General features: G+C 43.6%; 1 protein-coding gene across 3 annotated transcripts in view; it reads right to left on the bottom strand.

The window, feature by feature from the left end:
• Positions 1-3,379: 3,379 nt before the first annotated feature.
• The window catches only part of BRD3 (bromodomain containing 3), a 33,033-nt gene continuing 24,174 nt past the window's right edge, over positions 3,380-12,238 (bottom strand). For 2 of the 3 annotated variants that reach the window (XM_058853456.1, XM_058853455.1), the window contains 6 exons: positions 9,178-9,306; positions 8,620-8,811; positions 8,044-8,279; positions 7,252-7,544; positions 5,338-5,466; positions 3,380-4,812 (listed from right to left, as the gene is read on the bottom strand). In XM_058853456.1, coding sequence (XP_058709439.1) covers positions 4,697-4,812; positions 5,338-5,466; positions 7,252-7,544; positions 8,044-8,279; positions 8,620-8,811; positions 9,178-9,306 — 1,095 coding nt within the window. In that variant the 3' untranslated portion in view covers positions 3,380-4,696. Of the gene's footprint in view, positions 4,813-5,337; positions 5,467-5,758; positions 7,545-8,043; positions 8,280-8,619; positions 8,812-9,177; positions 9,307-12,238 lie in introns of those variants that run through there. The other variant, XR_009279170.1, reaches the window with a different exon arrangement.

Here is a 12,238-nt window from a genome sequence, read left to right as displayed (position 1 = left end):
AGGCCAGCAATTTGCAATAAACAAGCTAAACTACTTACATTGACTCATTTCTTTTCAATAACTGACATTTACGGGAATATACTAGAAATGGCACTAAAAAGTTTTAAGAAAAAGAGTTACGGTAAATTTGCATGCACATCATACAGAAAAGTAACAATTTCTTTTTTTTTCTTTTTAAATATTAAAAAAAACCCAAAATAACAAAACAAAAAATACAACAACAGATCTTTCTGGATTGGTTATGCCAGTATCAGGGCAGTGTTCTAAGTGTCCTGTGTCAAATCCTAGCTGGTGGTTTAATTTATTTATTTAAAAATGACATTTTAAAAAGATATGCAAATACCATTTTCTTTACAAAATGCAGCTCAAGCAAGATAATGCTGCTGTGTAAGGAATCCTAAATTTCTCTTTACTGATGCAGAGCCTGCCCACAGTTAGCCCTAGTGGTAACTGCTCGTGGTTTAGAAGAGACTGAGAATTTAAAATCCAGTACTAAAAAGATTGTGGTTTGTCTTTGTCATGCCCCAATCCCTTCCCCTCAGCTCCAACCCTAGCTTTAAAAAAATAAAATAATTCCTTTCAAAACAAGGAAAAAAAGCCAAAATTAAAAACTGGTCTACAAGTCCCCAAAGCAGAGAAAGAACTGGGATAGGTAACTGCAGTCTGTTTCCAGCACATAGAGAACAGGGAAGAGAGCTCAGGGGGAACTCAGCTGTGCATTTCCACACACAGAAATGACATTTTGTGTGTGTTTTGGGGTCACCACCCTCCCAGCAGTGACACAGCCCTGAACCATCACTCCTACACTTACAGACCCTGGGGGCAGGCAAGGTTCAAACCACGTCAGTACAAAAATTGAAATGATTTTGTTGTGTAGACGACACATTTGGTGTGCAGAGAGCTGAGAGATTCCTTCGGTCGCTGGGCTGGGGATCTCCCTCTGGTCCCACTGAGCCACGAGACAGGCTGAGTTTACAATCAGAGAAAAGGTTCACAAAGTTTTTAAAAGGTGCAGTAATGCTGGTTGATTGAGAAAGGTCTGGTCAGATATTTTGTCAAAACAGGAATTCATCCGAAAAAGCAGTTTCAATAAAACTCTGTGTGTATGCATACATATGAAATCATACTGATTTCAGTGAAGTTTCCCCTGGAAAACAAAGTTAAACTTTGTTCATTCAAGAAAAATTCTACCATAAAAATTTAATTTTTTTTCTTTTTTTTTTATTCTTAAGTTTAAAAATGTTCTTTCAAACGTTGTGTGTTTGATTGTTTCCAAGTTATTTTGTGACATCTGGACTGACGTGTCATGCAATAAAACCCAGTTAAATAAATGCTCTGTTGGTTCAGTTCCCAACTCATTTAGGACTGCTGCTACTTACTCTGGACTGGAAACATCTTTTCTTTCCTGGAGAAACTCAGGATGTACAAGAGGCACCCCCATGGACATGGTGGGGATAACAAGCACTATAAATAAGCTGGGAATGGAAAAATATAAGGACAACATTTGGAAGTGAGGAGTCACCAAATTCTTCCCTCAGTCATGCCAAAATGGATTTCTCCTTGCTCCATTTTGTTGGGAACACTTCGCTTTCCATGCAAAGTTTCCCAGTAAGTGGAAGCCCAAGTTGCAGCTGGTGGATCAAAGATGTGCAGAAGGTTCTTCTCATTCTGTGGTGGCCTTGGCAGGTTGTTTTCCTTGAAAATGCCCAGGCTGGGATGCTTCTCCAGCTCAAACAGGGATCCTCCTCCAGTGCTGAGCCAGCCTCAGGCCAGGCCTTTGCCCATCACTTCACACGTGGTTCTCAACCCTCTGGCTCCAAATTTCCCAACTAATTTTGGTGGGACAGCCCCGTGGCACCTTGAGGGATGTCTGTATGTTCCAGGGGCTGTTCCTGATGTCAGAGGATGGTGAAGGAGCTGAAATTCCCAGGGTTTTTGTGGCAGTGGTGCTGTCACCTCCAGTTTGTCCTCCCCACAGAAGCCACCACCACAGCTCAGGGTCAAGCACACAGGAAAAGGTCCCAGGAAGGGAAAACTGGGAGTTTGTTTATCCAAATGCCATGGCAGTGAATTGGTTGCAATTATTCCTTAAAATATTCCTTGGTTTTGATCATTCAAGTGACAGGCAACAGGAGAAACACAGGTGAAATGCAACCCCATTAAAAAGAAATCCAAGCTCTTAATTAGGTAAATATTACATTTCCTCATAGTAAATTCTGGAAATACATTACCAGGGATATGTCTGGGGGAAGGTTTTGTAAGGGCTAAACTTAAAAAAAAAAAAAATCAGAACTGAACTCCATTGTTAATAGAACAGAAAAAATTAAGAATTTCAGCAAAAATCAGAATTTTTTTCTTCCAAATGCTGTGGGAAAGAATCTCTGGTCTCCAGCAGATTTTGAGAGGCAGATGCTCAAGTGTCCAGCAAATCACCCTTGCCTGGTGGGCAGGGGGTGACTGGCACTGAGCATGGATGCAGCTGGAAGTGCAAACCTTGGAATGCTGAAAGAGGAAGTGATTCCCAGAGCCCAGCACAGCTCCTGAGGCTGAGGGTGCAAAGGAAATCCTGCACTGGCCTTGAGGAGCCTCCAGGGCCACTCACCTGCAGGGAAAATAAAATCTGGAGCAATTTGCACCACTGGGAGAGCACAGGAAGGTGAATTTTAGGGCTATCCCACAAGAGAGAGGCAGTTTTAGGGGCTGGTGCTGGAGATGGAAAGACAGAACTTTTTGTTAAACTCTGTATATTTTTTTTTTCTTTACAATCAAAAGAATTTACAATATAACTTCTGCCCCTCAGAATACAAATTTGATATAATTATAGAACTGGTGTTTTCCTAAAATTGCATTAGAAAAGGATAAAACCCCCCATTTTTCTACCAAAAAAAGAAAAAAAAGAGGGGGGGAAAAAAGAGACCACTGAGATAATAAAGTGTATTGAAGTGTATGTCTCCAAAATCTGTACAAAACAGGAAAAAAAGGGTCTGGGGTGAAAAGAAGAGGAAAAAAATCTAAAAATGAACACACCAAACATGACAGAGCACCAGATACACAACAGACTGGACTGTAGCACCTGTAGGTAGAAAGTCCAAGGTATATAAATAAAGTAGTGAATTTTTATTTGCTTTGTTGTTGGTTGTTTTTGTTTTGTTTTTTTTCATCTGGTTCAGACCTCATTAAAAGTCTGCCAGTCTGCTGGCCTGCAGAACCCCAGCTTTGCTTTTGTTAGGTTTTATTACATTTTAAATGACCAATGGTGTTTAATAAATAAAGTCATGGTATATACATGAAATTAGGGACACTAAAACCAGGGTGTATTGCAGCAGTGCAGTTCAAAATGTTAGGCTGGACTGAACAAAATAGCAAGCTTTAAAAAAAATTTGTTTTTTTTTTTTTTTCCTTCTCCCTCCCCTCTTTCTTCTTTTCATTGAGGTAAAAGATTGCAGTGCCTGGGAGTTGAACCCTGCCTGACACAGGAGGAGCATCCCCTTTCTAGGAGCTCACTACCAGAATGATGAGGAGAAGGGAGAAAACCAAAGCAAACTCAAAAGCAAAAAGCCCAAACACACACAAAATCCCTCTCCACTTCCCCTGCCAGCTCAGCCTCAGCTGGAGCTCAAGTGCTGCTTTATTTTAAGCCCAGACTGAAGTGTTTGTCTTGGAGAAAATCCCCAAGATGTGCCCAGTAATGGGCACATGACTTGTCCTGGTCACTGCAGGGATCACTCCAGGCTCCAGCTGACAACTTCCAGCCAAAAAAAACCAAAAAACCTCTCGTCAATTCCATGAAAACTTTCATAGAGAGCGCCCATTTCCTGGAAATTATCTATTTAATAGTAAAAATAACATTCCCAAGAAACTTGAGTGTGTCCCTTGCTCCCTTCTTCCCAAAGAATCCCCAGGAAAAGCGAAGCTTTTGAGTGGAAAACCAAGAAATGCAACCACTTCTATTGCTCGTGTGCTTTAAAGTTAAATTCATGCTTCAAGACCTTCCTGAACAGGTGCCTATGCCTCTACCAAGATTAAAAAAAAGCATGTTAGCAATTCATAGTATATGAGAATTTTTTTGCATTTTTTTTTGTTTTTATGTAAAAAGATGATAGCATCTGACATTCTCATCACACTGTAGACTTGGAGATTAAGAATACTAGTGCTAATAACAAATACACCAACTAGTTCAAAAGCTAACATCTTTCAGATACAGTACCATTTTACAGAGATTTCTTTTAAAAAAGATGGTTTTTACCTTGTGTGAGCCAGGCAGGCTTATTAAAAGAGAATATTCTGGGGAAAGGGAAGGGCTGGGAGGGAAATGTACTACAAACCTTGCAGAATTTTCTATTTATCTCCTGCTAAGAGCTCAAAGTTCTTCCATTTTCGACCAATTTTCTCCAGATAAATGTAAATTTTAGAGACTTTATGCAAAGGGAACTATTTGTCATAAAGTCTAGTCACACACACACACTCTTTGACCTATTAAAAGAGAGCCCCCTCCCCCCCCCAAAAAAAATGGAAGATACCTTTTTGTAACACTGAGTTAAAAAATAAAATATAAAAAAAGTCAGAGAAAAGAGAGAGGGGATAAAACCTGACCACCATGGCCCAAGAGCAGAGGGTTGAGGAGGGGAGGGGACACTGCAGAGCAGGGGAGGGAGGAGGGGGTGTCCGTTTGGGGGTTGTGTCCGAGTGTCCGAGCTCATTCCGAGTCGCTGCTGTCCGAGCTGGAGCCGCTGGAGCTGCTGCTCCCGGACTCGGAGGAGCTGCTGCTGCTGAGCCGGGAGGGGCCTCCGGAGGGAGTGGAGCTGGATTTCTCTGTGGGCAACAAGGCAGGGATGTGGTTACTTGCATGGAACTGAAACACAGAAGGGCTTCCCACAGCCTTTGTCCCCAGTTTGACCCACAGGGTAGGGACTGTGGAAGTTTGGGATGCACAAAGGAGCTCTGCTGTGGGGCACTGTCACCTCTGAGGAGCACAGGAAAACCCCCCTGTGAAACCTTTGCTTGCACTGGGGGAACTTTCTGGAGCATCTTGAGCTACGTGGGGGTTTGGGATTTTTTAACCCCATGTGTTAGGAGCTCTGTGGTGCAGGCTGCACACCAGGTTAACACAGGGAAGATCCTCCTCTCTCTGAAGGAGAAATTTCCGCCCAGACAGCTCCTTTTTACCACCCAGGAGTTTCCACATGGCCAGGGACCAAAGCAGCCCCACAGCATAGCTCAGTGGGGACTCTCTGAGGATTTCTGCCACAGAGACAAACCCAAGGCAGAGGTTTTGACCCTGTGATAAAGTCTGTCCACTTTTGGGGTGCTGCTTTCACATAAACCCAAAGCTATTACCTTTCTTCGCAGGCTTCTTGTTGTTGTTTAGCTGCCCACTGACATCCTGTAACCGTTTTTCTAGTTCTTTCTTCTTTTCCTGAGCTAACTCTTCTTTTGACTTTGCTGCTTGCTTTTTCCCACTGGCAGCTGTGGGAGAGGAACGCAGAGTTTCTGAAAGTGCAGGGATGCAGGGGGAAAGAGTGGACATCACTATTTTACAGGGCATGTACATCTGTGTGCACACTTTGCAGTGCCACTGCCAAGATCCAGTGCTCACACAGCAACTACACATCCCAGAGAGAAGGCAACACCTGAAGTTGCCTTGCTCATCAAATCACCACCTTCCTGTAACATGCAATTTTTTAAGAGAGATCTTCTGGAAAGTATTTTAGAAGATAGAAATATCCATGTAATAACCTTGTCATTACAGGTTACTTACCAGCCAGTTATATGGTCAATAATTACAGATTTGTAATTACAGAATTGTTACATGGGTTTTCTGCCCTGTAAAATAAAGTGTCCCATTAAAGGTTGTCAGGAGTAAAGCATCTGCCATTAAAACTTCTGATCTCCTCACGCAAGAATCTACCTGTGGTTTATGTTGCTCTAAATAGAAAACAAAACAAAGGCAAATTAAAAACCAACTGAGGCAAAGGCTGGCAGACAACAGGAATGTAACTGCATCAGGATGGAAAGGGTGAAAAGGACCAGTAACACTCACATTGCCAAAGAAAGGAAATATTCCTCCAAAGGAGGAGTAATTGAACACAGGTGTTGGCTAGGATTGGAAGCACGAGACAGGAGCCAGATATTTTGCCTGATCCAGCAAGGAAGTAACTATATTTCTGTGAGCTGTTTTAAAGAAATGGTTTAAAAAAAACAAAAAAAGAAATCTGGAAAGCACAGTCCTAAGAGGGAACACTCAGTACAGGAGTCCAGAGAAGCTCAGGCATGCCAGGCTCACAGGATGGGTATCTGAGGTTATTCTGTGTTACTCTGTGCCCTGGTTCCAAAATTGAAGGATGCTTCCTGTTCCTAAGCACTCTGGAAAATCCTTTCCTGAGCTATGCCAACAGTGAAAGATTTAGGGGGAAAAAAAAATAAAGCAAAAAGAAAGGTCAAAGTCTGCGCTTTGCTTAGGCCTTCCTGAAAATCCTGTGAGGAAGAAATGAAGATGCTCTGCAAGAGCAAGGAGTAGCTTTTGTGTCAATCTTAAAAGCAAAACTCCCTTAAACAAAGGAGCAGGAGACTTACTTCAGGTAAGTGATCCTATTGCTGTCCATCTGGAGTTAAACTCTCAAGGGGCTGCAGAAATTCACTTTGTGGATGAGGCACAAAGTCTGTCTCACACTGAACCACACACTCAGCAGCAGACTGACATTCACCCTCTGAACTGCCAGAGGGTGAGGGCAATGTGGTGATCAGGACACACAGAAAGAGCAGTTTTGGGGTGAATACACAACTCAGACACGCTCAGAATCCACAGGTAACCACGTAACCTTGTGCAAATCTCATTTATTGCCTTGGTGGTTTGGATCCCAACCACATTTTTTGTTTTCTTCCTAATTAGATGCTAAACTATTCAGGATAAGAAACTGATCCTTCCAGATATGTGCACGTAACACCTGACACAATGAGACTGAAACCTTTACAGGGCCTTCCAGAGCCTGGGTAAGAAATAAAGGCATCCCACAGGTCTTGCAGAGGAACACATTGGCTCTCCAGGTCTCTGCAGCAGGATACCATGGGAAGAAAGAACAGAGAAAAAAACAGGAAGTTTCTGTACATTTCCTTGGGAGAAAAGAATCTCTAAATATTCCTGCCATCACATACCCAACAGGTGGATAACAGAATCTCAATACACATGCCCTGACTCCAAAGCTGAGCCCAAGAGCTGCTGGGGGGAACACGTGCCCTGGGAGGGTAACTTACAAAATGGTTTCCTTTGTTTTTTCTGTAAACAAGATTTCACGTATCTCTCCAGTTCTCGTAATGTTGTGGGCTTCAAGGTTTCAAAATCTATTTCAATCTCATCGGGATTGGAGTCTCTGAGGGAAGGCTCCCGGGACTGGATGATGTGAACCACCCTGCCCAGCTTCTCCCCAGGCAGGCGGTTGATGTCCAGGCTGAGCTGTCGTTTCTCATCATAGGTCATGGGCAGCCCTTCCTCCTCCTCATCCGAGTCATAGGTTGCAGATGCCTGTTTGCCTCCTTTCTTGGGCTGCCTGGAGAGGTTGTCAAGCATGAAAACATTCATGGGGACACAGCAATGAATTCTATTTTTTTCCCCTCAGCTCCCTTGTAACAAACATCCCCATGCTCTTGGCTTTGAAGCTCTGGTCAGATGGCTGGAACAGCACCACAAGTGTTGAAAAAGCTCAGCAGCCTGAGATCAGCTGTTGTGTTCCTATTATATTTTAGCCCTGTGAAGTGTGACAACGAGCCCAAGTAGCAGCAGGGGGGCAGCCATGAAATAGCACATTCTTGGTGGCTGCACAAAAGACAACCCCAAAACCTTATCTGAGAGCAATCAGGCAGGGATTCAAAGAGCTGGACAGTGAAAACACCATGGTTCCACTGCCAGCTCCAAGTTAAAGACTCCCTGGAGTAGTCTGGGAATGGGAACATTATTCAGCAGCAAATTAACAACTACTGAGCTTCCCCAGGAATTAAGGACAGAGCTGGAAGCTCTTGGCTCCCCCCTCAAGGTACCTTGGCTCTCACCTGTTAGCTGTGGTTGTGCTGTTCGCTTTCTTAGCTGGGGCTTTCTTCTGTTGCGTTTGTTTTGGTGGTTGAGCCACCTTGGGTTTCTTCTCCTCCTCAGCTTTAACTTTGTGCTTTTCTTTTTCCTTCTCTTTATCTTTCTTTTTCTTCTCTTTCTCCTTCTTCTCTTTTTTTTTCTTTGGTTTGTTCACTGGCGCTTGGGACAGTGCAGCCAGCTGCTCATGGACGGCTTTCAGCTGGGGGGAAACGGGAAAAAATCATCAAGGCAAGGTAACTGCTGCCCCCACAAACCCTTCCCTCTACATCCCAACGTGCAAGGATATTCTGAAGCCAAAAACCAAGCAGTTCATACTCTGGGATCCCAGAAGGAAGGAGAGAGTGTGAGCATGGAGAAAAATGATCTTAAAGAAAATTACTGTTACTTCAAACATGCACTGATTGCACACCTGAATGCTTTTCTCCTTAGACTGGGAATGTTTCCCTGCATGTCAAAGCCTAGGTGGGATTTTTCAGGACACAATTCCTGCTGCTGTGCTGTGTCTAATGCATGGACACACAGCTGGGATGGTGCAGTACCTGCTCCTGGAGCTCGGCCAGCCGAGTTGCCCGCTCCTCCTCAGAGTCAGAGCTGTCAGAGTCAGAGGAGCTCTCCTCACTGCTGTGGCTGCTCTCTGTGCTTTTGCTCACCACTGGGGCTGTTGGGGGAGGTGGAGTGGGGGCCTCTGCAGGCTCATCAGGCATTTTTGCAAACCTCATCTCAAAGACATCCTGCAAAAAGGAGGAAAACCGGTGACAAAAGGAGCCTCGGCCACAAACAGTTCACTCTGGTCTCTTAAATACCTCAGGGTCGTGCACTACAAGTAAATAAGAATATACAAAATACGGTCACCCATCTGGAAAGCCCAAGAAAATTCTCCAATTGCTTTAAAACCAAGGACTGTAATATTTTAGGAGCTGAACATGGCATTGGGCCCATGCCATGTTAAGAGCACAACTGTCCTGCAGAGAGCATGAGGCTCCTCCCAAGGGCTGGAGGAATCTCCCTTGTTGGTGCCAAGAGCAGATCCACACCTGGATCTCACCTTGCACCTGAACTAAAAACACTCTGGAAGATACATTTGCCAACACCTTTACCTGAAGCTTCCTGGCCATGGCCACCACCTCGTGGTCTGGAGGATTGTACTTGTAACAATTAGAGAACATTAACCGAATATCTGCTGCAAAACCTTGTGCATCCTGGTATTCCCGACTGTCCATTTTTTTCTGCAAATAAACAAGCCAAAGGGAAAGGAAAAAAAAAGCCATAAGCAAAAGGCATTTGTAGCAACTGTGTGAAGGACATGAGAACCTCAGAACAGCCTCAAAAATCCCATCTAAGAGAATGAAAGTTTAATTTGGGTTATTGGTTCTTAAGTAACATTCAGAGTTTTGGCTTTATGAAACAAGCAAACAAATACCAGGCAACCAAAGAAGTTGATGTTTCATAGCAGTTTAAACATTAAGACTCTAAATTGGCTTTGTTTTCTAAGTAATAAAATGTAAATCTATCAGAGTCCACATTCTACCAGAAAACATTTAGAAATCATTAGAAAAATCATTTAGAAAAATGGATCAGGAACTAATAGAAACAAGGATCAAGGATGGAAAGGGCAAGAGTTAACAGGCAAGTTACAATTACAGGAGTACCTGGAAGAGTGTATTTCTACCGATGCTTGGATAAATTTGCCTTGTAAATCTGAAAGGGCAGAAAAGATCACAAAAATCTAACTCTGACTTCCTGCTAACAGAGCACAGGAGGCTTGCTCTGCAATTCCTACAGCAAAATAGGCATTTACAGTTAAACTGTAACTCCCACTCTTAATTTAAAAGTCCAGCTGAAAGAAATGGATACAGACTTCACCCTTTATGAACCTACTCATAATGTTATTTCCTAGAGTAGTGAGGATAAATGTCAAATATTTGTACCTTGTTCCTTTCTCTTATTTTTCAGCTCTCACTTCCAGACATTTCTCTTGCTGTTTGGGGCTCAGTGGCTTGGGTTTAGAGAGCAGTTTATAGCATTCCTAGCACTTAATTGATTTTATGCATATATTACTACTATGTATAAAACCTTAGCTCCAATTACTCCTGCTGAAAGGAACCAGAAGCTAACACTAAGTTTCATTTGCATTTAAAAGACCTGAGTTTAAAGAAATTCTCTATTTGCCAAGTGCTTACAGGCTTCCCTTTTGTCTGTCTTGGGCACCTGTAACCCCAGAGAAGGGAAGGGTTGAGTGGCAGACAGGCTGGGGATGTGATGGGGACAAACATCCCCCATCCCAACAGCAGTCAGGGATGCTCAGGGTCTGTCACCTACCCCTGACACAAGCAAAATTCCCATTTCTCACAGAACTACAGAAATTTCACAGCTGTGATTGACCTTCTAACTGTCTTGAAACACTGCAACAACTCGTGGAGCTGTTTTTGTGAAAAGGGCAGAATTTCACCTCCAGGGATTCAGCTTCTGAGACCTGATGCAGGGTGGTGACATCCCTGCTGTGCTGCAGCCAGACATCAGTCAAACTTTTGTCAGGAGACCTCATTTTCCTGCTGAATAAACCAGGAGACAGCCTGGAAGGCACAGCACAAAGGCAGAAAGGGAAATAGGTTTGTGGTGCTCCTGTCTGAATAGCCTCTCAGGCCAATTCCAAAGCAAAACATATGTTCAAACCAAAGGGCCCGTTTATTTTAAAATACATCTTACTGCATGAAAGACCTTTTTATATTTGTTTGGCATACTCAGAGCCTGATTACTGCCTGTGAAATACATTCCAGTGTCTGAGGCTTTGCTTTTCATCCAAACTCAACAGTTTTCTAGCCCTACAGTTTTAATCTGTGTAGTTTTGTTTTGTTTTCTTATAAAGAATAATTAGCTTAAGAAAAGAAAGAAAAGCACTTTAAATAGGTGGGCTGGAATATCTTGTAATGAATACACTTAGAGATATCCAGCTGCTTACAGAAAAAAAAAGTGATTACATTTACAACTGGAGATCAGGAGACAGGCAGGGCTGGCAGAGGTACAGGCAGAACAGCTCACCCATCCTCTGTCCCACAGACAGCATCTGCCACAGCAATCTCATTCTTCCCCTCAATCAAGTGTTTAATCACCTTCACTGTTCATAAATCTGTTTCCTCATACCTAATATGTCCCTTGCTCTAAGGTAAGTCTTGTCCTGCCCACAGAGGACACAAAGAATGTCTTTTAAGACCCTGAACTCAGCTGCTCTGAAAATACAGCAGTTCAGGGCAGGAAAATTAAGGGGTGAGCAGAGTTACATCCCTGGAGGAAGTGCTTTATTCCTAAAGCAAACACCCAGTGGAAATCCTCTTGCACAGTGTGGTGGGTTTAGAGCTGGGTAAAATCAAGGCTTATTGCTTGTTCACCACTGAGTAAACCAAAGGCAGAGACATCCATGTCACTACTGGGACCTGGCAGCCAGAGGATGGAGAAGGAGAAGTGCTCCAGGTCCCCCAGCACCACAGAGAGGGACAGGGATGCTCTGCAAGTGGTCCCTACCTGCCTGGGGACAGGGCAGCAGCAGCTCCAGCCTCAGTGCATCCCACTCCTCACAGAGAATTAGAGCTGCTGCCTCTCTCTCCTCACACTTCCATCCTTTCCTACTCCAAGAAGTCCTGTCTCTTGTCTCTGTGATGAAGAGAATTGAGGTGGAGATGAGCTCACAGATCCTGCCCCTTCACCTGTTCCCATTCTCAGTCCAAGCTCCAGCACAGAATTCCAGCACATCCCTCTGCTCCTGACTGCAACAAGCTCAGCTACAGCCCCTCCATCTCACCTATCCCTGGCACAGTCACAGCAGCCAACCTGCCTCCTCCACCACACACAATAAAAACAACCTCCAAATCCTCCTGGAGACACCTCTGCCAGGGAAAAAAGTGCTCCTGGAGAAGGATATTCTCTGAGGAAAATCAAACCTAACATAGCCACAGAAACAGAGACAAGGTATGTTACAGCTGCAGCAATGATTGTGTTTTACTTTCTCACACAATGCCTTCCAGGTTAGTTTGGAGGCTGTTAGTTGTGTTGCTTTATCATAGCCATTGTCACTTGGGCAGAATTAAATCTAAAAACCTTTCAGAGTCACAGAAGAAGTCCCTGACAATGGAAAATGACACTGCCTGCAAATGGCAGGTTTCT

This window comes from Poecile atricapillus, chromosome 20 (assembly GCF_030490865.1).
Source record: "Poecile atricapillus isolate bPoeAtr1 chromosome 20, bPoeAtr1.hap1, whole genome shotgun sequence".
Lineage (NCBI taxonomy): Eukaryota > Metazoa > Chordata > Aves > Passeriformes > Paridae > Poecile > Poecile atricapillus.
Note: the sequence above shows the minus strand (reverse complement) of the source record. Positions and strands in the feature narration are given on the sequence as shown.